The 27895-nt window shown below is 38.3% G+C and overlaps 2 protein-coding genes across 2 annotated transcripts; both read right to left on the reverse strand.

Moving 5' to 3' along the window:
- Window positions 1–424: 424 nt before the first annotated feature.
- On the reverse strand, window positions 425–5951 carry LOC115766416. The gene is made up of 5 exons (XM_030710337.1): window positions 5664–5951; window positions 4489–5592; window positions 1026–1170; window positions 842–962; window positions 425–759 (listed from the first exon to the last, which is right to left on the reverse strand). Exons 1-5 carry the CDS (start codon window positions 5772–5774, stop codon window positions 507–509), a joined length of 1734 nt encoding a protein of 577 aa, XP_030566197.1. The 5' UTR covers window positions 5775–5951; the 3' UTR covers window positions 425–506.
- Window positions 5952–7344: 1393 nt separating this feature from the next.
- Window positions 7345–27488, reverse strand: LOC115766419. Its single transcript, XM_030710341.1, has 4 exons — window positions 27358–27488; window positions 9523–10969; window positions 9263–9454; window positions 7345–9199 (listed from the first exon to the last, which is right to left on the reverse strand). Exons 1-4 carry the CDS (start codon window positions 27436–27438, stop codon window positions 8961–8963), a joined length of 1959 nt encoding a protein of 652 aa, XP_030566201.1. The 5' UTR covers window positions 27439–27488; the 3' UTR covers window positions 7345–8960.
- Window positions 27489–27895: the final 407 nt, after the last annotated feature.

The raw sequence follows: 27895 nt of genomic DNA on the forward strand, positions 1-27895 counted from the left end.
CTTTTCCGATAACAAGTACAAAAAATCGACGCTGTCACCGCCGCTAATTTGACGCACTTAGTATAAATAGCATACGAAAAGGTAAGTGTTATGGCACTCAATCGATAAATAAAAGACTTTTCTTATAAGCATATAATAAAGCTTTGAGTCTATGTACACAAGAGCTCATACATGCAATATGCCATAAAATGAATGAACAAATAAATTGTATATTATATTTGCTTTTACTAGGTAAGGTGCATATCAAGTCATGCATTTATATTCGATAGTTATTACATACTCGAGTGCCTATCGCTTCAATGCTTTCAATAAACAGTTAAAAGCGCGAAAATACAAAGTGTACAAAAACAATAATATTTGTAAGCATAACGTATTAAGGCAAAATGCACAATATTAGTTACTGTTGTTGCTGCTATCAGCATATCTTTAATTCAATAATACCTAAAAGAACGTACAAGAATAAACATTTTCTATTGTATATTCATAAAATTATAACAACAAAGTGCTCAATGCACCGCGTTATAGTTGCCATTACCGTGCTCGCAGACATTATTGCGTTCAATTTTGTTGCGCCGGCGAAATTTGACGATCAACACCTCAATGATCCAAGGCACAGCGCACAAGGCCATGAATGCATTCAGTATATGGAAAACCAACAAATAATCCTGCGTGCAGTCTCGTATATAGCCCACGATTGGTCCAATTATAAACATTGCATTGCCCTGTGTAAACATGAACAAGCCATAGCCGCTAGCAAAGCTGCAACGAAAAAGGGGAAGAGAAAACAAACAAAACATGTAAATCCACCCGGAGCTGTGCTTTTGAATACACGACAACGCACCGTTCCTTTGGCAAGTAGTCGGCAAACACCAACGGCAGCGGCACATGGATCCAAGTGCGTAAAAAGCCGAGCACTGCCGTGATGCAGGCCATGCCCACAAAATCAGTGATGCCATTGAGAGCTGCAACAATATGTTAATTGATAAATATATTCATGATTTCCCATTGCTATCCATATTGCACACCAATTCGAGCGAAAATGGTAAACAGCGCGCCAGCCAAGTAAATGTAACGGGCGGGAACTTGAATGAAAATCGCAGTAATTGCTAGAAAAATTCGCGACAGCAAATCCGCAGCGGCTCCAATAGCTATCACATTTGCCGTGTCGGCCTGAAAATGAACAAAACAAAATACATACATACATATGTTATTATGAGTAACAAGTGAAACGCAACGCAGCTCTAACAGCATTTATTCTAACTGTCGCATTCCTTATAAAGCACACACACACACACAATCACACACGTCTGCGCCTGTGGCTGGCGGTTTTTGCAGCTTCAGTCTGTTGCGTCTGCGTGCGAATGAGACAAATAGAGGTCGTCTGTGCAAAGCGAGAAGCTTCTTCAAAATAACCGACGGATTCCGAATTTTGGCTAGGTAACCGAGGTTTCTTCACGGCCAGACAAGACAATTGTCTTCAGTTGCTCTTTGGACAGCGTCTAGGGGTCTAGACTTGCAAGTGTTTTTTTCTTGTGCTTTTGTTTTTTTTTTTTTTAGTGATGTGTCCCATTTTATATAAAGGAAAGAACTCTGATGGCGACATGTAAGTATATAAAAATGCATGTACATATGTATATGTTAAATATGCATGTGCGTACATATGCATGTATTTGTGCGCACTTATATATACTTAAGATAATATATGTAAATATCTGGTTTTGGATAGAAAGCTGTTGACTTATTATTTAATACCTATTAAACGGCAGTCGTATGTAGCAAGTGCTCAAAGGGCATGCGCCAAGTCGAATTTTAGAGCTGCGCTGGGGTGCAGTGAGAATGCGACAGCCACGTGCGCCCAGAAAGATCTTAACTGCAAATACATGCACAAAAACACATACATACACTTTGGGTTTTAAGAACAAGAATACGGTTCAGGTATATAGAAATATTGCGCATGTATAAGTGCGTAAGGAGCGTGCGCGCAAGCACTTTGCAAAATTAAGGGCTGCGCATGGGAGTGAAAGAGAACGCGCGACTACGTGAAATCAGACATATTCAAAATGGTGGAGCGCAAGCGCAAACCTTGCATACACACACAAACACACACACACACACGTGCATGCCTTCGCACATAAGAATGGAATCTACATTTGTGTATGCATGTGTGTATATTCATGCATGTACATAAGGGAACTTTTTTGTGTAAGGAAAGCTGAAGTTGGTGACAAAAGAGAATTGAAAAAAAGGGAGTCGATTCAAAATGGCGGACAGCAAGCAACAAATTTGCGTCAGGGTTCTATTACTGCAGTTTTCAATAAACAAAGTGTTTTTTAGACAACTTTTTGAAAAATCTGTGCTGAATATATAGATATATGTACATATATGTATAAATAAATGCTTAATAAAAAAATCTTTTAGAAAATAAGTTTTCAGCTTTATGTGCTATATGTACATATGTATATTAGAACATTCTCGATGTGTATGTATGTATGTAGTACGTGTATGCGGTGCAATGGCGGACCGCAAACACGTGTAAAAGTTGTTTGACATTGAGGGAAATATTTCGAAACGGTGAAATAAAGTGAATTAAATCCAATTGAAGGTTAATTAAGCTTCACATACAAAAGCACGAGAACATTCTTCACTGTGTAAGGATATGTGAAGTTTGTGAGAAAAGGAATTAGCTTTGATCCAAGATGGCGACAGGCAAGCACAAAATGTGTCTCGTGGGGAAAACGAATTTTGTGAAGAAAAATCTATTTAATAAAAAGTTTCACTTGAAGTATATAAGAAAATTTTCGACGTGTATGCATGTCTGTATAAATGTATTTGTAGTGCATATATCAAAATGGCGTTTGACAGGCGGAAAAGTGCATCCAAAAATGCAAAGGAGTTGTTTTAAAAGAAAAAAATAGTTTATAATAAATAATGTGAAGTAAAGTGAGCTAAAGAAATGCGGTTTTTGTCTAATAAAAACATATAGTTAAGACAAAATGTGAGCTTAGGTAAAGTACAAAGTGTACAAAAATTTTAACGAAGCTTTTAATCCAAAATGGTGGACAACATTAAACAAAATTTGCGACTTCGGTAAACAGTCGCAACGCATCATCAAGTCCTTTTAATAAAGAAAACAAATAGAAGCGGTTTTTGTGTGTGGTAAAAAGGGTTCTTAGTAAAAAAAATCGATAAAGAAAACGTTTTGAGGTTAATTATTTCTATACAAAAAAGTTGTCGATGTGAGCAAAGAATAAGTGAGGATGCTGATAAAAGGGAGTTTAAAGAAGTTTAAATAGAAATCCGAAATGAAACTTTTAAATGTAAAGAGTTGTCTATTAAAAAGAATCTAACGAATAACTGAAACTATTCAAATTAAGTGAGCTTAATAGTTACAACTTTTTGTTGTTGATTAAATGACAATATTAAATGAAAGAAACTAGAAATTTATAAAAAATTATAGAAAATAATTAAAAAAAGATTTCTTGATTGTGTATGCATTAATAAATCCGTTGATTAAAAGGTGTGCATAAAAAAAAAAAAGAATAAGTTTTGATTTGAAAAAAAAAAAATAATAATAATAATAAAAAAAAAGCTAGCAATCAAATAAACACATGGTTTAATTCACGCACAAACCTTAAAGAACAGCTGTAAGTTAAATAAATATGATGTGAGCTAAATTCAAGTATAACAAGTAAGAGGTTCTAGTCGGGAGCTCCCGACTAGGGGATACCCTGAACCCTCTTCTTCCAACATCAAATGCATATATATATATATTCTATTTTAGAAGCTATATGTCAAGTTTGGTGACTCTAGCTCTTTTTATTTACCAAAATTGCCCAAAAAACAGGATATCGATATAGATTTTTATCGATTGCTTGGAAACGGAGTAAGTTATCGATTATCGGAAACAAACTCGATCTGCGCGGGAGCTAGGAGCATCTAAATCTAAAATTTCAAGTCTCTAGCTTTAATAGGTTTTGAGATCCTTGCGTTCATACATACGGACGGACGGACGGACGGACGGACAGACAGACAGACAGACGGACATGGTTAGATCGACTCGGCTATTTATGCTGATCAAGAATATATATACTTTATGGGGTCGGAGATGCTTCCTTCTGCCAGTTACATACATTTGGCTTTCGCACAAATACAATATACCCTTATACCCATTTTGAATGGGTTCAGGGTATTAAAAGAGAAAGAATACAATAGTTTACGATGTGTACGGATTAGTAAATCTTCTTTGCAAAGCGTGTAGACAAATGACTAATAAATGCTTTTATAAACGTCTTTTTTGATACGCTTTCGCAGATATGTTGAGGGAATAAAGATGCTCTCGCAATTATCAAGTTGGGTCAAGATACCGCGAACTAAACAAAACAAGGTATTCATGGATATTGAATATTATGTTAATTTTCTAATGTTCACTTTTGAAACTTTTATAGAGTATATTTTTATAGCTGAGCTATTAAAATTGATGCGACTCACCTTGGTGTAACCCAGTTCGAAGAGATATGAGGGCTGCATGGTGAAGAATGAGATGTCCGAGTATAAAGCGAATGTGATGCCGAGGACAATGTTTACGTAGATGGGTTTCTTGAGAAGCGTCAGGTCGAGGAAATCGACTATGGTGCCGCAGCAGGTGCGCGTCTCGCCAGGGGCGTCGTCGTCGTCGTCGTCGTCGTCGTCGTCTTCCTCATTGGCAACACCGGCTGCGGATGCGGATCGGCAGGGTGAGGCGCCACTGATAATCGATTGGCGACGCGACGCCTGAAGGCTGTGCATCATTTGGGGCGAGGCATCGCTGACCACCATCGGGCCAGACCAGTTGCCCAAGCTGGTAATGCTGGAGGCGCGACTGGAGATGATCCTTAGCGTATGGTCGTCAGCGTGCGACACGCGACGCGAGCCCAAATTCGATACGGGCATGGATGCAACTTTTGCTGCTGGCCCAAAATCCAGTTCGGGTATGGGATTCAATGGCGTCTCCGGTTGGACATGCACAACGACCGTCGGCTGTACTGGCTGCAGTTGCTCGGATTCCGCCACCTCCACCTCCTGCACGGGCACGCGACGCATATGCCACTCAACGGGATGCATAAGCAGCATGCCCAGCACCGCGTTCGCATTGATGGCCGTGAGCACCAGGAGGCAGCCACGAAAGCCATACCACTGCAAGAGCTTCTGCATCAAAATGGGATATACCATCGAGCCGAGGCCAATTAGCGTCTGCGCGAAGCTCATCCACATGACACGATTCTTAACAAAGTAATTATTAAACGACGTATAGCTGGTGGGCACAATCAATCCAAATCCTGTGCCCTGGAACAAGCTGAAAGCCAGCGTCAGCTGCAGCGTAGAATTGGCAAAAAACTGCATGCCTGTGCCCAGAAAATAAAGTATGCCACCGACAAGACCCACCGGACGCATGCCGAAGCGGCGGAACAGCGAACCGGAGAACAGGCCGGCAAAGCTCATGGCGCAAAAGAAGGTGCTGGTGATGATGGCAATCGCGCTCGTCTCGGCGCCGATGCCCTTCAGGAAGTCGCCAAAGATCAGGCCAAAGGACGGCAGCGCTGCCAGTGCGCTAATCTGTAAGTTATGCAATGGACATAGTTTAGTTATGTGTAAATTCATATTATTTATCTGCAGCTTGCACTTACAAACGGCAAGGCCATGCCAATGCAGACCAGTATGCCCCAGCCGCCGTCGGGCGCCTCCAATCGATAGGCTTTGGCTTTGGGCCGTGTTGCTGCCGCGGTTGCCACTGTCATCTTTGCTGCTCGAAAGTTGTGCGGTAAGTGAAGTGCATGTTGCTCTGTTACGGGCTAGAAGCATCTTCATTCTAATCAACATCATCATCATCATCATCATCCAGAGCTTGGCCATTATTCATCGGTATCTTGCCGCTGACAGTAGCAATTCGCTTTTATTGTGATCCTCATTTAAGCCCTAAGAACACGCCCGATTAGATAAATCAAAAAATTAAATAACTGTGTGCATCATCTCAGTAATATAGGCTTGCGTCCAAAGTTGCTGCAAACTTCCGTGCCAAGCCCCGATTTGCATAGCAAAAAGGCTTCCCGCCTTTATTTATTATCAGTTTCATGGTTTTTATTGTCTAATTGCAAAGCCTGTCTAATGCAGACCCCCAATTGTTGGCAACAACAACCATTCATCAGCGTGTTATTTGGACTATTTTTATTTATTTGTTTTGTTTTTATCAGACTCCGGCTTCCAGATAAGAGCCCGTCTCTGAAATCCCCGTGAGATTTATTGCAAGTGCGCCTCGGTTCTGTCCTCTAGCGTTTGCATAGAAACTGTCGACGCTCGCCGCATAATTTATACCAATTTAAATTTATTCTTCACGCACTATTCAACATTTATTTGTTTATTTTCCTCGCCAATTTTATGAGCACAGCCAAGATCTTCGTGTAAGCACAATTACACATCTGACAACAAATGACTGTGTTACAATGATTATTATCGTCATTGCGATATAGAAAGAGACAGTTGTTTGCTCTCAGTCAAGTTTGTTTCTCGGAAATACTCAAAGTTCTTATCTGGAACTACATACATATGTATGTGATTTCACACATGGCCTCAAATATGCAGTAGGCTGCGTTTTGGGCTTTGTTAATCTATGTTATAGAGGAAACGAGGCAGATTTCAATTTATAAATACGTTTAATTGTTGTGTCAATATTTGTGTCAACTTTGTTCAGGCATATCCCTGAACGAATCGCAGTTTCATTACAAAATTAAACCCTAACAGACTTGCGGTTTGACTCCATCCTTGGCTTAGAATATTGCAGCTATGTTGGGCAGACAAGCTAAGCTTGTTTTATTGTATTTTTTATAACCCATGCTTCCTATAGAGTCATATTTTATGGTATTAATATAATGTTGTATCAATATCAAAAGAACATATAACATATAACATTAAGGATTTACCAACAATATTGTCAGTTAGCCATATACGAGATATAAACATAAAGAGGAATACAGACGGACGTAGCTTTATCGGATCGGCCCTTATATTACGCATCACAAGTATATTCATATGCATTCCTTATAGGGTTACACATATCAGAAGCTAACTATGATAAGAAAAAAAAGGTCAGGCTATTATGAATCTAATCTAGCTTCCACTTAACTGGGCTCAAACTGATACATACGATATATACTTTTTGATATCACTTTATTTCAAATTAATAATATATCATATATGTATAAGGCTACAATATCGTCAATGCATATCCAAAAGATAACATTGTTTGTATCTAAATATAATTATATAACTACACATTTGTATATAGTAGTATGTATATATATATCATATATCATATATCTTATATATATATATATATATATATGTATATAAAAAACACTCAGGTTTTATATTTTCCTTTTGCACAGTTAAGTACATACTGTCTGCGTATTTCTTAAAGATTTAGTCATCAAAGTCTTACAACTAATTCTGTCTGTGTGGGTGTCTGTGTCCGTGTGTGTGTGTGTGTGTGTGTGTGTGTGTGTGTGTGTGTGGGTGGGTGGGTGGGGGGTGTGTGTTGCATGCAGTACAGTAGCCATTCTTTAAGCCCCACTCTTAACAGTATGCTACACAATATATTCCAAGCAAATGTTATTGCTTTCTGTTTTTGTCAACTTTTACATTTACATATCTTACAGTAAGGCATTTATTTTTCCTCCAAGTCCTGGAAAGCGCTCGCAAATATTAAAAAAAATAAAAACGTAATCAAACTAACGAGCTGCTTATAGATATATAGTTGTATACATACATATATGTATATATTTATATATATATATATATATATATATATATATATGTAAATTTGTTTGTATTTGAATGCATATCTCTGGGGTTGATATTTTGTTGCTCGCTTCTGGTGGGTTGATTTTGTTCTTATATATATATATATATATTGCTAGCCCTCTCTACAGCACTCGCCATCTCTGTCTCTATCGCGCGCTCTCTCCTTCCCCCTCTTTCCCTATTTTTGTCTCTGTCTCTTGGCAATTATTAGTTATATATATCTTGACTACCTTCAGCACTGTGCTTTGTTTGCGACAAATCTTTCTATATATATATAATAAATATATATAAATCCTTCTTGAACATAACTTTATTTAGTTAACTAAGTTCACTTAACTTGGCTTCAGCTATATATATATATATATATATATATATATAATCGTTATTATGGTCATATAATAGGCATATAAACTGGTAAACTGATTAATCAATTCTACTTTAGTTATATAATGTTTTATATCTGTATATATATATATAGTTAGTTGGTGTTGGGCTCTTGTTTAATGCTCGTTGTTTAACTTCGCTTTAAAGGTACATTATCAATTTTAAAGCCTGTTTTGTTGTTTGTTGCTTTTATGCCTTTTTTGTTCAGTATACGTGTACACGTATGTACTTTTGTAAATTTTCATGTTAAGACCTAACTTATTAACTATCTTTGAACTATCACATACAAGTTCATACAATAATCAAAAAAAAAAAAAAAAAAAAAAAAAACAAAAGGAAAATATTAAGCATAAATCATATCAAACGTTACGTTAATAGATCTTAATTAGAGCATATTACATATATGTATATTAGACTGGCAAATGAGAATTAAATACAATTAGAGGAGAGGGTTACACAATGCAACGGCTTTATATAATTTTTTGGGGGCTATTCACGAATGAAAGTTATAGAGAATATGCTTCCTTTTCAAAACTGAAACATTTTACTGGGCAGATCTTAACTCGTGCTTTATATTTTCTAGCGGCAAATAACCCACAGCAAACATTTGTATATATATATGTGTGTATATATATATCTATTCATAAAACTAATTAAGTATTAAGTAGTATGCATTTAGTTTCAGTGTATGAGTTTAAATTAATGCATCTCTATTGATTCTCTCTTGATCTTTGGCCTTCATATTACAGCTTGACATCCTGAGCGGCTGGCGCTGTTGTTGTTGTGGCGGTTGCGGCTCCTGTTGCGGCTGCTCCTGTTCCGCCCTCCTGTGTGGGCAATTGTGCCGCATCGGCGGTGCGACGACGTGACTGAATGAACTCCACCAGATACTCAATTCCCCAGGCCAGAGCGCATATCATGATGCAAACGCTCTGCGTGTGTATGCAAATGGGATAGCTGTTGGTCAAATCGCGAATAAGACCTAGAAAAGCAAATTAACGGATTAGAGAGAGAGACCCAAATCTAACGAAATCTTACCACTTACCAATCAAGGGTCCAAAGCTAATGACGAACAGGGCCTTGCCCACCAGATGCCAGCCAAAGGCCGAGGGCAGCTTCTCCAGCGAACAGTATTCGGAAACGGTCAGCGTAAAGTTGCTCAAAGCTGAGCCGCGGAAGAAGCCGCAAATGGATAGCCAGAGCATCAGCTGAGTCCATTCCGTTTGCTCGGCCATGACTACAAGGAGCATTGAGATATTTTTAGATATAAAGAGATACATAATACAACACAACAACACAACTTACTGGAACGCGTGAGTGCCACAAAGATGATGGAGACCAGGAATATGGTGCGCTTCTTGATCGTCGTCCTGTCAAAGAGCGGTGGCAGCACAATACGCGCCGCAATATCCGTAATGGCTGTTATCGATAGACAGTAGGCGACGTCCGCCTTGGAGTAGCCCAAATTGGCAAAGAAAAAGGGCGTCACCATCTTAAAGTTCATCTCGGCCACGTAGAAAATGGACAGACCGAACAGCAGATTGAGAAACATTTTGTCCTTAAGCATGGCAATGTCGAGCAGATCGGCAAATCGACGCCAGAAGCCGGGCTTCTTCACATTCTTCTTGGCCTCCTCATCGGCCAGCTCCGTTTGCTGCTTCTCCAGCTCGGTGGGCTTCATTTTGATGAAGCTATCCCGATGGCCGCCCAAAATGCTGCCCGTGGCGGTGCCCACGCGTCGCAATTCACGATCATTTTGCTCGAACTCATCGTCGCCGGTATTCAGATGCACTTGGAGTATGGAGCCGGTGAAATCCATGTAGGACAGATTCGAGGTGACCGATGCCTTGCGGCAGCGCAACTGCGTTGTATTTACCTCGGCCTGAGAGGGATAACCACCGCTGCCGCTGCCGACATCCGCGGACTGGACACCCGCCAGGGACATGATGCGCGGAAACGTTGGCCGCTTGGTCAGACCCAGCCTGGAGCCGTTCATAGTGTTCATTGCCATTTCGGAGTAGTTTTTGCGTATGGATGGATGATTGTGCTGGTGGTGATGCTTGTTGAACAGAAGCGTATTCAGCTCCGGCAGCGCATCCTCCTCATTGCCATCCTCTTTGATTACGTTGAATGTGGGCGCCGGATTCGCTGCTGCGCCAGTGCCTGCCGTCAGCTGCGGTTGCGGTGTTGGCAGCGCTGATATACACATCAGTTCCTCGTCATCAAACTCCTCCTTCATGTGCCATTTGATGGGCTGCAACAGCACCGAGCCGACGGTCGCATTTAGCGCAACGCCGGACAGCAATAGGACAGCGCCCCGAAAGCCATAACCCTCCAGCAGGATGCGCACCAGCTGCGGCATTATCAGCATGCCCATCGCTGTGCCCGCCATGGACAGGCCCACCGCCTGGCCGCGCTTGTGCTTGAAGTAATGATTCAGGGCCACAAACGCCGCCGACGTGGACAGCCCAACGCCAATGCCATTGATCACACTGTACGTGCTAAGTATGTGCGCCATGGTGGTGGCCGGCGACGTAAGTGCAAGGCCCAGTCCACAGAGCAGCGAGCCGGCAATTGCCACCTTACGGTAGGAGAACTCCTTCAGCAGCGGACCCACAAACAAGCCCGAGAAGTTCATGCAGACATCCATCGTGCTGATGATGATCGCTGCCCCGGTGGTGCCCACATCCAGATCTCGCAACGTGTCCCCAAACAGCAGCCCAAACGATGGCTCAATCGAGCGGGTGGCCAGCTGCAAATGACAGTGCGAAGGTAAGCATCAGATTAAATACTCAAATAATTATCTATACAATTAGCTAATTGGGAGATAACACAGCTTTACAGCTAAGTAGCGCTATGAGAAACCTTTCAACTGATTCTAATGCATTAGGGTCTTATATAATAATTATAATAATAATAACAATTACAAAAGGCAGTACTTGATTCTTTAATGCAAAAATCGTTATCAATTGTTTGTCGACGGTTCCGGCCCGACTTTGATTAATAATTCAACAATAAAATCAAACTAACTAAGGGCGACATAGCTCCGCCGTTGACCCGATCTAAGAACGTTGGGTGGATAAGTCATCGGAGCCTGGCAAAACCGGGCAATACACACTATATATACATATATATTCGAGCATTTTGTAATCCCATGAGGATAACATCACATTTAGCCTGAGGTAAATAAAATATCTAATCTATAATTGTCTGTAATTATAACTTCTAATAATTGTCTCTTTTATTTTAGGATGCGGGAATGCAAGCGCAACTGTTTGTAGGACAATAATAATTTTGTTTATCGCAACAGAAGTATATATGTATATATATATATATGTGAAAACCTTATCTGTGTGTTACAGTGTGATAATAACTAACTTACTTTATGGAGGTGGATTGGAACAGGAAGCTATACCGCTCAACGCGATCCTAAATTTTATGACCTTAGCCCGGTTCTTATATTGACCAATTTGTTGGCTAATCGGATGTTCGGCAGCCGCGTGATTTATCGTCGAAATAACAAAACAACATGCTAAACAAATCATAATCAGCAAAAAAAAAAAAAAGAAAAAACACAACAAAAATGGGCGGGCAACGTCATCATATTCCAACTTATTATCGTCAGCAGAGTCGATAAGGCCGAGTAAGTAGACAGCCCCTACTATGTACATATGCAGGTAGCAATATATATATAAATATATACTATATATATATAGTCTAGTATCAATGCACTTGAAGTTGTGACAATTCGTCAATCCCTCAATTCGTTGGCCTTCATTATATCATGCAACAGGCTGCTGATTTGCTTGTCCCCAAATAAAAGTGTGGGCTCGAGGGCAATGTTGCCTCTGCGAGACCTTCTACCCCCGCGCAGCTGATTCATTTGTATTCAGAGCTTTATAAAGTTATCCATGTGGCTTTTAACATTGAAACTCTCAACCATTTTGAATAGTTAACTACATTTTGTGAAAATAATTAAATGCATATAAATAGTAAAATAGATATTGCATATTGATATAACAATGGTTGATGTGCATATATTTACATAAATATAATACATTTGGATTATCTAACAATTCTTAACTCAAATTGAAGGTAAATTATACGAAAACTGTTCCCTATTTTAACTTAGCTAAATTTTTGCATAGATCAAGAACTGTGCATCAATATAGTATTCATCTTTTAACTGCATACAGTTCGATTGCATACAGCTTTTGGCACTGGTCATCGTTCTCGGCTATGTAGAATTGATTTCCACTCTTATTTCACTTGCGCTTTCACCTTTCTATGCGAGCTATTTTCTATTTTCTACGTGAGCCAAACTTCCTAACGTTTTCTGTACTCTGCCAGTTGTGTTAGCCGGTAAATGATTAATTTAATGGTTCTTGTTTCTCCCATTTTGATTGTGGCTTATAACCTTAAACAGGTACTCGAATGGTTAGGTTCTTATTGTGTTTATTGATGATGATTCGTGAAGTGCTTTATTTGTGACTTTGCAACGATTATTATTGATTGTGCTGTTATTGATTTTCTTGTACGCGTGTGTATCGCTTTTCATTTCACTCAAGCGAGAACCTACCTGCCTCCTACATGCCCGTTTGGCCCCGGAGGGAGAAAAGAGTTGGTGCTAGATGTTTATGGGCGTTTCATTCAAAACGTTAATTGCTTGATAATTGAATTATCACCAATCATAATTGAAACTAGCAAAGCAACACGCGCACAGGTAATGCCAGAACAACAAAACACGCTCCTTAAATAGCCCACTCCACGGAACTCTAGACTAGTTTTTTGTTGCCTAGCCATCGAAAGTTTCTCGGGCTGTTGCTATAATTATAATTGGGCGCACTTTGATTTTGTCAACTCGCATGTGATCGAGACATGGCACAAGTTGATTCGCACCCACTGTTGCTTATCTCGGCGCACATACTATACATATATGTATATAGATATGCAACATTTGCGATGTAACAATTTTAAGTTAATATCTTGGGCAGTTCTATTCTATTCGCACATTGTGATTTTCCACCTCCTCCTTCTCCTCCTCCTCCTCCTCGTTCCATCTCTCATTGTAAAGTGAAAATATAAATTTTGATTTGGCGAAATTCGGTTTTATTTGTTTTTGGCATTTGTCGATGCAGGCTTTTAGCGCAAAACAGCAAAAGTCAAACAAAAACATGAAAAACCAACTCGTTAATCAGTGTGTTTGACAGTGACTGCGACTGGGTTATTGGCCCGCCCCCCCCCCCCCCCCCCCCCCCCCCCCCCTCCTCTCACCTGCCACCATCCCCTCCAGCGCACCCTTCAACGTATCGAGAATTCGTGAGCCGCAAATGCTTGCCCATCACACGGGCCAAAGCTAGGTGTCGAAAGGGTTGCCACTGGGCACTAGTCGTTTTATTATTTTTAAACATGTGTGCAATATTTTCCAATCTAATTTACAAGTAGTCGCTGTGACGACCACTTGCGTGAAATTAACGTGATGTTCGGATGTTCGCAAACGTTAGTTCAAATCGAGAACCTATATATATAAATATATATATATAATTGCATGGGGCAATATTACTTGACGTTTAATGCGGGTGAATTGTTGTTGGCCCATTTCAGCTTAATTATGTATATAAGCACATGTATATAAACAGGAAAGAACGCCTGACTGCGGCACGCCGAATATTAAATGCTCTTGCACAAATATGGCTTACCCAAAAGCAAATGATATAGAGGACCCTGGGAACCATGTGATATATACTGCATTATATATATTGGGTTTAATAAACAGTAAACAACTTGAAATACTTTTATATATCTCTATCACACGATGCATTACTCCGATATTGATATATATCTATGTATATATATCTTTATTTCACCTTTGTATATCGTGTACATCTGAGATCTGCTAAGGTCAGTTGTACGAATCTTACGAACATTTGGTATGAAGATATTATATTGTGGAATCTTTAACATTCTTACTTGTATTTCGTTTAGTATTATCTTTTTCGCACGCCAAGCTACACCTTTTGGTGGTTAATCGACTTTTGGGTGATTCCATTGAAGTATTCCATGAAATTGCTTGGAATTTTTTTTTCTATATGCCTTATGCAATAATAAATAATATAATGCATTACTGTGTTTTTTCTAGCGCTCACCAGCTGTAATTGAGTGCAGCTAAACATGTTTCTTCATTGGAGTATTTAGCAAAACAGATTATGGACGTCAAAAATTGTACAATTAATCATGGGCCATAACGAAGAAAACTGTCAAATACATTGATCTCAAATGGAAATCGATAACAAATCAGCTGTTCCCAACAGCAGCTGGTCTCACTGGTCAGAGCAAAAAAAAAAAAAAAAAACTTATAAAAAAAACAGCTGCTAGGCTACATTCTTAAGGAATAGTTATAGCTACAGTTGGGATTTTTTTCTGATAACACTAAAAGTATTTCGTCGAATTCATAGATGCTATGCATATTCAGGGGGATCTGGCTTGAAATAAGACACACTCGAAAGGTTCTACTTTATTATTCCTTTGTAGGAGGGTATTATAATTTTGTCATGAAATGTGTAAACGCATAGAAGGAGAGATCTCTCGTCTGTCTCTTTCTATGGGAACCTAGTCGCCTTTTCTTCTAGGCGGAACCGGCCGGATCAGACAGCTATATCATTTAGCTGTCAAAGGAACGATTAGTCGAAAAGCAGGTTCTAGTATGGAAAACTTTCTTGTTCATCGAGGTATCTTACTGAAACCCGGCATTGAAAGGGTTCAATGTGCTCTCCATATATGTACGGACCACTATAACATATAGTTGCCATAGGAAATATCGAGAAATATCTCTATTCTCATATATATGCAAAGGGGAAATGTCTGAAAGTGTATTAAATCTTCGGCGTGGCTTACTTTCTCGTTTTAATCAATTTTTTCAAATTAATTTCATTTGTCTTGTCATTTTGATAAGAGCACTTTTTGCAGCGTTGCCACCTTGCAGAAATTTAGCCGCTCCTTCATCCTGCCGCTCCTTCATCCATACGAAAACACAAACACAATCTGTATTAAAGATGTGTCTCTCTGCCTCTGTTGATAATGATAGACCCATTTGATGTTTCCGGCAGGGTCAGTTGGACCGGAGTTCGGTTGGAGCACACGAGCACGCAACGTGGTCGGTGGGGATTTTGATATTTTTCTAATTAGTGGGTCGTCTCTACGGCTTTATGTATATGTATGTACGTATACGTATATCTGCTCAAGATATGGGCATTAGTCTGTACTTGGCAGACACTTTGATAATTGCGTGACAATTGTCGTTATCAAATATTTCTTTTTTTTTGGCTTGATGACGTCGTCAGTCACTCGAGCCGCGGCCCTGTCGATGACGTCGCGTGGGGCCCATAGGGCTATCAGCTTTTTGGGTGCCGCTTTGCGAGGTGTCATCGTTTTGTGTAGACCGTAAATCAAGCTTCAGTGAACAAAACTTATTCGCTCTCATGTCCTCGACGTTGTTAGCGTCATTGTTTTTTCCATTTTTGTTTTTTTCTATTGATTTCCCATTAACTTTTGCGTGGCATTTTTTTTAATGCTTTTTAACTTGTGTTGTTTTGCGTTTTTATTTATTTTTTTTTTTTTCAGTGGGCTTGGGCCCGCAGAGTTAAGCCCAGGCTAGCCTCTGTCCTTCGAAATGTGGAATTTAATTTTCTGTCGCATCATCACTCAAAACTGTGGCACAGACAGCGCTATAAAGATGGGGGAGAGTGGGCGGTGTTTGACTTAGTTAAGATGGTAGCACGTACATACTTTCGGCCCAGTGAACTAAATTACAGTTCGTCTTTGAGATATTTATCAAAAAGAAGAGCTACATCAATTACACAATTTATTGTTTATGTGGAAGAATTGAAAAGTCTATGAGTATGTTGTGGATCTGTGCGTTGATATAATATTCCACGAATTGTATGCTCATGATAATTTCGTGCTTTTTTAATTTGCATTTGTTGCACACATACATATATACACACATATACGCGATTGTTCTATTCTAGCTATAATATGTACATATAATATAGTATTCTTATCAGAATTGATGACTTAATGTTCAGTTTGTTTAGATTCTTCTTTCTTTTTTTTTAGAGTTATTTCGATTGCAATATTTGTCAGAGCAAGAGACATTTTTGATATATGTACATATATTATTGTTAAATCATGTAGTATCTCAGGTTTTCACTTCCAATTACATAATCATAGACAGAGGCTATTAACCTTTGGTGAAACAAGTGTTATGGGTGTATTTCCTCGTCTAGACGTATCTCTATCTAAATACAAAAGTATTTCCTTAGCACTGAGCACATTGTTTCTCCAACGCGTACAACGTGCAGTTCAATGGCTTTTTTGTTTTTGCGGTTCAATATTTGATGTTTCGGCGACTTGTTCATAATTAAAAGCAAATTTACACATTGTGTACTTTTACGAGTCTGTTAATAATACGCTTTAAATGTAATGTATATTAAATTCTGTTGTTTTTTTCTGCTTTTGCTTTTACTTCTTCTTTTTGTATTCATTTGCGTTAATTGAAAAATGCGTTTTGCTTAATGGGCAATGGGTTAAGAGCTGGAAAGCCTATGAGCAGGGGCGGGCAGAGCGGGGCGGGGCGGCTGTCTCAAAGATCGATGTTAAATAAATTTGAATTGAATTTTGTGTGTGTGTGTGTGTTTGCTGGCAATTGAAGCAATTAACTGTAAAGTACATTTCACTATGTGGATCCAGTGACTGTGAGTGCGACTTGTTACTGGGTCTGCGGCTTGTTGCGGCGGCTGCTGTCAAACATTTCAATTAAAATGTCGACCATAAAAAACAAGAGACATACGCAAACCCAAACTGAACTCTCTCGAGCTAAATTGAACGCTTGAGCGGATGAAGCGGGCGCGGAAATGAAGCTCCGGAATAGGGGGAAGCGGTACGGGGTGGCTCCAGTTCACTCGCGATCCGCATGATCGCAATCATGTGATTTATCCATACACAAATATATATATATATATATATATATATACAACTTGGTTTAGTATATTTGTAAGTGATCGGCGGTCGTTTAGCTGGACTGCAAACGAGTTTTGGAGACGCCGTCGCCCCAGCAGCAGCAGCAGCAGGAAACGCCGTGTCCACAAAACAAAAAGAGAATGGGGTAATCGGGTGCAACCAGCTGCTTAATACTCGTTCACAGTTCAATAACGCCTTTGCTTGGGTCGTTCTTACAGGGAAGGCCTTCAGATCTGGCCTACCTGCAGAATTTTATTGACTTCAAAAGTGGGCTTCAAAATACCTATGAATATTAATGTTGTTTCTTTTCATTTATAACTAATAACCAGCATGGCAAAAAATAAAATGAGCAAATTGAAAAGTTATTACAAGAATCGCCCGTTCCATGATCAACTGACGTTTCAATCGTCTTTAGGATTGGCAAGGACCTTATGCCCCTGGTGCAGCTTGAACTTGTTGAGAATTGTAAGCTTCAAAGTATGTGAAAACCAGCAAAGCGAGAACAGAACCTGCCCGTCATCAGCAGGCTTTACATTCGACTCTAGGATTGGCAACAATCTTCTGCTCCTATTAAGGCCCTTACTTGACATAAGTCTTGGCAGCTTAGACACAAACCCGATATACTCTCTCTTTACTTGCTGGGCAGGGCATAACAACACTAGTTGCAACAAAGTCACGTGATCAAACGGCATCAGCTGCTGTCCGCTATTGTTAAAGCACGTTTGTTGTTGCTGTTACTGTTATTGTTGTTGTGGCTATGACTAAAAAGTAAAACCTGATTGGTAACAGACTCCACGGCCAGCAAGCGCTGTTGTCACTGTCGTTGTCGTCGTTGTCGTCACTTGTGTGTGCATTGACTATTGACATTGATTCAAACCCATTGCATTTGGCAACAGCTTGTCTGAGCATTAGGCGGCAGAGGGGCCCACACTGAGACATAGTGTGTGGCCGAGTGTGGCTGGTTTGGTTTCATGTACAAACAATTTCCTATGCACGTGCTGCCCCCCATTCGAGAGCAATTGGCCAGAGCTGAGCAGCTGCTGCCAACTATCAAGCAAGGCACTGACCCGCTGCTGGCCATATAAATAGATGTCTGGCTCGTGAGTTTGGCATTAGACTCAATTTCGCATCAATTTCGTATCAAATGGCCAAAACAAATTGTTGCTATTCTTTTTACTGTTGTATCCTTTTTAGCGGCTCTCGCATTTCCATAGATTGGCAATTAGCAACAATTTGTTAGGCCCACAGAGCCAGCTACATCTGCTCTGGCTCTGACTCGGATTGGCTCTTCAATTAATTTTAACATTTACCTGCGAATGCCAGTTGCCCGTTTTATTTGTTGAACGAATTTTTTGGCGATTTAACTGACTTATTTTGCCATGAACTGCTGTTCAATAAAGGAATGAGCATAATAAAGTTATTTTTAAATAAATAAATAACAAACAAACACTCTGGATATCTCTGCATTTAGTATATTCCATATGCAACATATTCAATTTTTCTAATTTTTTGTTAAACGCATTTTCAAAGATTTCCAGTCCATATTTGATCGATTTTTCTCTTTATAAACTCAATTTGCTCAAATTTTCAAAACAAGAAATTTATTACAGGGTATCATCTAGCTGGCCATTTAGTTTTTCGTGCACCTTTATTTATTTCTCAACTCTTGCTTCTGGTTTTTTTTTATATTTATGCTAAAAGTTTATGGCAGCCGGCAAAAATTATCATATCCATTAACTGTTCGATATAGTACATTTAAAATTCTATAGAATTCTAGTATTTATTGAAACTTTGTTGTTTTCTAAGATTTGTTTGTTTCCCACTTGATTAGAGAAAATTTCCAAGTCGAGCACCCAAATGTCGCAACTAATTTGACTTGACCACAATTTATAGGGTTTAGCAATTAGATAGTTCTTACAATTACATTTCGACTCGCTTACAGAAACTAATTGCTGCACAATCTGTGGCCCAGATACAGAGGCTCAAGTCTTGAATGTAATTGTGGCTACGAAATAGTTTAATTGCGGAAGTCCACTGATTGGTAAAGGTGCATTTGTTGCAAAATATGCGCATACGGAAATACCCTTTCTTGTGTGCTTGCCACGTGGGAATTTCTGGCATGCCAATCAATGAACTGCAGGCGTTGCCAGAATATTTTAGATTTAGATATATTCGATTGTCGCATTATGTTTTTTTTTTACTGTGAAATTTTGTGCTGTGTCAGTGTTGCAAAGGTTTGTCGGACGACGCCAGTGCTGCACAAATTTGTCACACGAAACGTTATATGTTTTATGCCATTAGACCATCTAATATTGGGCCTTATTCTTATTATCAATTCTATTCTTTCTAAAGTTCCAGTGTTGCCAGTGTTGAACTTAAAGAACTCTTATTCAACACATGTATGTAATCAATTTTTCTTACGAAAATCGTTAAGCAATTAATGTGGAGGATTGACAAATGTATATTTTTTGCCTCACATGCCTTCGTATAATATTAACGCCTTTTATGGATACTCAAGAATTATTATCTTGAGCAAATTATGAAAACGACAAAGTTCTAAGAAAAACAGTTTTTGCTTTCTTCGTTATTTTTTTTTTTTTTTCGTCTGACTTCATCGAGAGCAGCGCGAGAGGTGGGAACCTGCTCGGGCAAATGGCTATAAATAAAGTATTGGTATCTATTCCAAACGCTAAGATGCGCCAATATTGATTTAATTGGCGTTCGATTCAATATTTTCTGCCCCTACCCAAATTTGGGTTTCGGATATTCCCAGTGGACTTCTGAGAGCTTAGCGACAACGTGCCGAGGTGTTAATCGCCCCACTGCTGATAAGAAAAAAAGAAAGAAAAATTATAAGAACTGAAAGCAAAAGCAAATCAATGACGATATTTGTTATTTTGCTTGGATTTCGCGCAAATTGGCGCAACGACATAAAACCGGGAACGGGGAGAACGGAGCGGAAGAATCGAGAACGGAATCGTCAAATATTAGAAAACAGCCAGCAACAAATTGTCAACGAACGTCTGAGAACTTGAGTTTCAATATTGACACTGAATCTACACATCGGTCGAAATATAATAAAAATGGACAGTCAAACAATCACAGAGATATTATATATGGGTAAACAGCCAAGCGGTCGAGAGGTTTGTGGGTGGCGGTGGCGGGATGTGGAGGTGGATGTGCAAAAAGGCCGACAGCAAAAGTCCGTACAAAGTCCGATCTGTGAGTGGCCAGCGAAACTCTTCAATTTAGTTTAATTTTTTTTTCTTGTTTTTTTTTTTTCAATTTGTTTTACAAACAATATAATGCTAGAGAGCTGCTCCTCGCAAGCCCCATTCCCACACACCCCGCACCCAATAGCCACATCCTATATGTGCATATATTCATATATTACAACTTCGACGGACAAAATGTTTTGTTCAGCACAAAATATCATGTGGGCGACACGAGGGACTATAGTAGAAATAGCAGAACATGCCTTTGAATAAATTGAAATATTTATAGTACACATGTAAAAGTAAAACATTTGACGTACACGTAAATATTTATGAACTGCTTCAGTAAGCTGTAGAGGGTTTATTGTTTCTTTGACGTAACGAGAAACTAAGCAATTGAGAAACTTTTTTGAGCTTAAAGCTAAACAATAATGGTCAAAATGCCGATAGGGCTGAAAGAAAATCGACGCGACCCGCTTCGGTTCCGGCTGAATGCGGCAATTATACGATGAGCTCACAAAACAATTATACATCGGTTCTATATATTTTCTACAATTAAACTTATATGTATATTTGATGTAGATATGTACATATATATATATATATATCGTTTCTATCTAAGCAACACTCTGTGTATCGCATGCAAAAATGATGCAATGCGATTTTCAGTTTGCGCGCCAACCAAACCTAAACCTAAACCAAAGCAAACCAATCCAAATTCAACAATTACGGCACGTGCTTAGAAGTTTATCGGCCCTGCTATCTGCTTCTCAAAAACTTGCATTATCTGTGTTTTCTCTGCTATGGGTATTATTTATTGATTATATAAACACTATAGACATTGAACCAAACATTTTTAACTCTACAAAATTGTACATATTATTTTCTTGAAAATTAGTTCTTATTGGATATCTCTTATCTAATTCATATTCTTATCCTATATATCCCTTCCCAAAATTAAAGCTTATGATCAACTTCTTCAATATATTTTAGAACTAGTTGAATCGTATTAATACTATATTATATATAATTCTTTTTATACTATATAATTCTTTTTCGACATATTTAAGTACTCATAAAATCGGCCTAATACTGTACTGTATTGGGTCATATATAGATACTACTATATATTATATATAGAAACATTAATAAGATTCATTGACATATTTCTGATCCAATTCAATCGGATTAGTACTATATTATATATATACATATATATATAATTGAAGCTTGTCGTCGGTTCCCCCATCCGTCTCTGCTGCATGGTCAGCTGTTGTTGAAGATCAGCAAGAGTATTGGATATTCGGTAGCTCGCAGTTAGGCCGTGCTGGTTTTGTGTAGTCTATGCAAATATTACTTTTTAATATGGATACAACAAAGATATCTTTGGCAAAGCACACGTGATAAAATAGGAGCCACTCGATAAGATCTATAAACAAATGGCGCACAAATAAGATTCGCATATTTCTGGCAATATCTTATTATATAACGTGATTAAGTTTTTGCGTTTTTACTACCCTTTGGACAAATATCAAAATTTCTTATAAGCTTATCAGCCATAAGCCTGCTGGATACCAATAAGTATTTGTATATTTATATCTGGTTTCTTTTTAACGCTGTCTATATGTATATTTATATATAAATATATATATTTAGACATGTGCTATGGGGCTGGGTGACATTAATAGGGAATATTACACCTGATTGCTTTGCGCATTGTATAAGATTCAAAGGCTAATTTGGCTCGTAAATGATTTAAAAGCGATTAAAAGTGTTTGCTAACGATAACGAAAAGCAATGCGATTAACGAACACTGGACTTGGTCATATAATCGACTGATTTGCGCTATCACAGCGATGCTGATGATCATCATGATGACGACGACGATGATGATGATGATGATGATGATGTTGATGTTTTGGATTGTTTGTTTCGTTCTTATTATTTATTTATTTTTATATATTTTTATTTTTTCTTCTACGCCCATTAAAATGCACATTGAATGGGAACCCGTTAAAATTGATTGATAGGGTATTATGAGCTTGTGCAAAAGTATGTAACAGCCAGTAGGAGACTTTTGGGAGCCAAGTCGATCTAGCCATGCCCTTTTGTCTGCCCTGCTCTTGGGAACTACAATAATAAGGAACTTACAAATTTAAACAAGTTTGTTCGAAAGATTAATTGTTTTTTAACTATCGATAACTTGCCTCTTTTTCAGGAAATCAATAATCAACGATAATCGACAAGAAAGCACTATCCATAGAATGCATAAAGTGCTCAGCGTGCATCTATGTAGAGGGGATATATGTGTAGGGGATATATGTGTATGGGATGTATGTGTAGGGTATGTATGGATGTATGTAAATATGTATGTAAAGAGGATGTAAGTATAGGGGATATGTGTAAATATGTATGTATAGAGGATCTGTGTAAAGAGGATATATGTATAGAGGATATATGTATAGAGGATATATGTATAGAGGATATATGTATAGAGGATGTATGTATGTAGGATGTGTATATTGTGTGAAGATGTATGTATAGGGGATGTATGTATACATGGAGCTAGTATGCTAGAACGGTGGATTTAGGGTATCGCCAAGTCGGCACTCTTAATTGTTTAGAAAAATGTACGAACAGGGGTAAAATTGGACATCAATTAAGTTTTATGAGCGCTTTAAATTTTAATTTGCGCATTATAATGTCAATGCGTAATAATGTTCAAGTATGTGCGTGTAATCTCTTTCTAGATGTCGTGCGACTAAGCATTCTACCATTGTTAGCCTTTACAGATGATTAATCTTATCAAAGTTTTTGGTTACTAAGCAAGTATAGAAAACGATATACCATACACATAGCTGGATGATCCATATAAATAATTTACTTTTGCTGTGGGGAGTTTCGCAAAGCATAATCTAGCTCAGTTGATTAGGGGTTCATCCCGATGTTTCTTTTAAATGAAATGTATAAAGTTTTGGGGCTCAGTTGCAGCCTTTGGAACCTTTGATTCTTAGATTAGTATACGATTGTTGTTAATGATCAGCAATTGCTGTACTTAGTAGAAATAGTTTGAGTTTAAGTTGATGTAACCAAGTGACTTTCTCTTAAGCTTAGTTTAAGTTGATTTAACCCAGTTATTTACTTAAGCTTAGTTTGAGTCACATGTGCTTTGCACAGCGGTCTTTTTAATGTGTTTTGTTTTGAGAATCTTTAAAAGCACCGCCGCGCACAATTCATGGGACTTAGTCTAAACACATGAATAGTTCTTCATATAGGCATAAGTCGTTAATTGTAATATCTTGAGCAATTGCCAGATTGTGCAAGTACTTCTTATTGCACAGTTTTTTATTGCTAGTTCTTTAAGTTTTGGTCGGGTCTTATGGGTTTAGGATTGTGGCCTTTCAACGTTTTTGTTTTTTCATTAATAAACATTGTCTGCGCCACAATTCTAACCTCATTGGGCCCCGTTTCAGCGATTGTGCTTAACTCTACTGTTAACTATAATATCATCAATGATAATCTGGATTTTTATAGAACTTCTTGAACTCACTTGCAGAAATTATACTACTATGCAGTCTTTAAATATTATGTATTCTAGATTTGGATGGGTAAAGATCTTGGTTCTTAAATGATAATGAAGCTCAGTTCCAGAGTTTGTGCTCTCATTTTCGCGTAACGATGGGAGTTTTATATCTATAATACTTAAAGATAAGAACTATATATACATGAACCGTACAGTTATTCAAATTGAGTTGAGTTTACAAATAGTTTTACTCATGTTTAACAAAGTTTATTTTAATTTGAGTCATATGAAATTTGCACAGTGGTCTTTTATAACGAGTTTTCGTTACAGTCGTTAAAAGAGCCGCCGCGCAAATCTCATGTGGCTTATGACCATCGTTTGCTTATGTTATAATATATATATATATATATATATATATATATATATATATACACAAACTATATCATCCAACTTTTTTTGAGAACAAGTAGTCTATTTTGCATGTGCATATATATACACGAGTATTTAAGCATAGTATCTAGGTTGGATTTTCTACAAGTTGCCCTTTTTTCCGAGTCACGTGGGCTTTGCACTTCGCTTTTTATACAACGTGTTTTATTTTTGGTATCGTGTGTAAAAACGAAGTGTTTAACTCATGAGGCTAGGTTACAACGCTTGGAATTTTCTTTTTGGCTAGGAAAATATACGAAACGTTTTCATTAATATTCTGAACAGCTTAATGTCTTAACAATTTGGAAAAATAGTTAAAGAATTTTATGGAATTATAATATAAAATTGTATTTCTTTGGATAGTTATTCTTCGTGATGCGATTTCCTCGTAACTAGTAACTATTTCTATACGGTATCTGTGTGAAGTTATTAATTAACTCTGGCCAAGTCATTTGAGTTAAGCACAGTAGTTCTCCTAAACCGGTTTTCTTTTTATGCGCGGTTAAGAGATCTACTATGCTAACTCAAGGGACTCAGTTTCAACGTGTCCATTTTCTATTATTTTTAGCTCTTTTTAATATTGATGGCCGATTTTTGGCATAACTAATAAAACATATTACATAAAAGTAAAGAACGTTTTTTTTTTCACTCAGAAGTCTTAAGTAAATAATTTAAATGGGTACAAACTGGGGCTAGGGATATTTATTTGGCAACTGCTTAGAATAGAAGATTAAGTACGAGGAATCCGAACAGTACGAGTTGGACAAATTTAGCTAGACTACGTGCTAGTCCAGCAGGGATAGAAGTCTCTATTTCAGCCCAGTGAGTCGATAACGGTCAAACACATCAATTATTTCAAGAGAGATAAATCGGCGCAAGTCTACTGCAAAGAAACAAGAATTGATTCTGAGCCAAACTCAAGAACAGCACGGACATGATATGTAAAGAGGATCTTTTGTCATGTGCTGATCGTCAAACTTCTTGAAACCCTTATTGCCCATGTTCGTAAAAAGAGTGTTGAAAGAGAGTTGAATTTAAGTTAACGATAAAGAATTACAACCACATCCTGAACATTGTTGACAAGCTCGAGTGCTAGAAGCCAGCGAGTGTATGGGAAAACGAACTTAGTTCTGTTCGTTGAGCTCATCGAGATAGAGTTATATGGGTTTTGCACACCGGGTCTTCGTATACGTGATTTGGCAAACCGTTGGAAGATCCGCTATGTAAAATTTATGGATCTCTCGGGACGTCCAGTTTTTGGCCTTCCTTTGGCACAATGCCACGTGCAACCTGAGGTGAACATGTAATATATAACTGTTTACGATATGTTAAATATTGCTTGTTTACTCAGGCTGCAAGCGGACCAGTTATCGATGTTGACATCAACTGCTGCAAATACTAAACGAATCTGAACTGGCTGTTGAATGCGCTTGTCAAGTGTCAAGGCCAGGCAAGTGAACTGTTTTTCATCGCTTTGTCTCCGAGTCCCAACGAGTGCACGAGTGCACGCGTGCATTGCGTTGAATTCGATATACTCTTACCAAGGGTATTATAACTTTGTGACCGATTATTGGAACAGTTATCTCTGAATTTATAGAGTATACAAACTTGGCCAGCGCTGCTTGAAAGCGAACGTTAGATTGTGCATTGTCATATTTCTGTGAGGGTATTCAATCTTCGGTACACTTGCTCTGCTTGTTTTTTTGTTACATTTCGTTTCGTCGATTTGTTTTTATCTTTTTGATATGCACATATGTATACTATATATATATGTATATATATACCCTGTATGTATGTTGTGCTCTGTGTCAAGCGCAATTGCTTGCATCTCGATGCTCTGCTTAAATGTGTCAGGTGCCATCGCGTGCTGCCTAGACAGACGAGAGTGTACATGAGCTTGTTTGGCCTTCAATTGAGAGCTAAGCCCAAAAGCCTTGCCTTCGGTTCTTCAGGCAGGCAACCATGGTTATTAATGGGACAAAATATGCTCCACTTGTCATATTGCATTTTGATTTATTGTTTCGGAAACACTTGACTGATCGCCCCAATTACTGTGTACAATAATATATATCGAACTGACCGATCGAAATTAATGGCAAGGTGTTGCTTCAGTTAGCAATTGAAGCATTCATTTTGCAAATTTGAATGTTTCACTTGGTACTTGGCGAATATCTTGCCCCAGCTGCAATATAAAAGTGTTACGAGTTGAGCTGTTTTCCCAGCAGGTGTTCCTTAAATGGAGCACACAATTTCACACACATTCAAAGGTTAATTACTGAAAAAGAAAATGACAATGTTTTTACTTTTTCTTACCCCGAATCACGAATATCAATTGAATATACTTTGTGTAGATTATGGTACAACGTCTGCGACTTGCTTAGTCGTTAACTATAGTATTTTATATATATATATCTATAAAGTTTGATGACTGAGTAAGTTACAGGCCCTGCCAAATCAGCTGATCCATATGATTCGATGCTCCAGTAAGAAAAAAAAAAAACACTTCATTTAATAGAATAAAGAGATCGATTTTGTAAAGAGTTCTTAAATTTGAGTGCGCCCCTTAAACTTGGTAATGTCTATGGCTTACCTGTTCAACAATGCGAGGAGTGTATGGAAATTGTAATCGCATGCTGATCAAGTGTGTCATAAACGTTGCCCAATCGTGTTTGGTTTATATGAATCCGATATAGAGATAACACAATAAAAACATAAGCCTCGCATCGTCCGAATACACAAAATCTTATCGTAAACAAGTTAACGTATAGCAGACGGAACTAACCTAGCCTAACTAGAAATCGAAAACAAGGAAAATAACTAAACTAAACATGCATAGTATATAGTATAACCGAATCGGATAAGCCCATTAATTATATTCTAGTGTTGTTATTAGCATTAGGTTCATTTTGATGGGATGGGGTTGCAAAATGGGGAATGGCAAGAATCAAAACTTACGTTGACCAAACTGACGCCAAAGCAGGCGACCCAACCCCAGCCGCCATCGGGTGCTACTTTTCTTGGTTGTTTCGTTGTCATTGTTGCTTAGTTGTTGCTGTTGTTGTTGTACTTGGTCTCTTGGCTGATTTCTTGTTTGTTGTTATTTTTGTTCTTTCGTTCGTTCACTCTCTTCTTTTGTTTTTGTTGCTGCTTTTCCCTTCCGGGCGCTTCTGCTGCCTGGCTGGTTGGGTGTCAGGTGTGCAGATGTATTGCTGTCGCTCTGTAGTGCATCGACGTATCTAGAATTATGGATATTCTGTGCGCCGCCTTCTCTTTGGTTCGCCGTTATTTTTGTGTGTTTGTTTTGATTTATTTTTCTCGTGCGTTGCGTTGTTCGTTTTCTTGTGTCTTATTCAATCGCTGGGATTTTTATGGAGCGCGTTGGTTGCTGTTTTTTGTTGTTTTTTATTTTTTATTTTTTGGTATTATTTTGTATGTGTCGCACACTCAAAAAAAAAAAAAACAAAAAAATTGAACTAGGAAAAAAAAAACACAA

Source organism: Drosophila novamexicana, unplaced genomic scaffold (assembly GCF_003285875.2).
Source record: "Drosophila novamexicana strain 15010-1031.04,08,12 unplaced genomic scaffold, DnovRS2.1 tig00001151-arrow-arrow-pilon, whole genome shotgun sequence".
In the NCBI taxonomy this organism is placed as follows: domain Eukaryota; kingdom Metazoa; phylum Arthropoda; class Insecta; order Diptera; family Drosophilidae; genus Drosophila; species Drosophila novamexicana.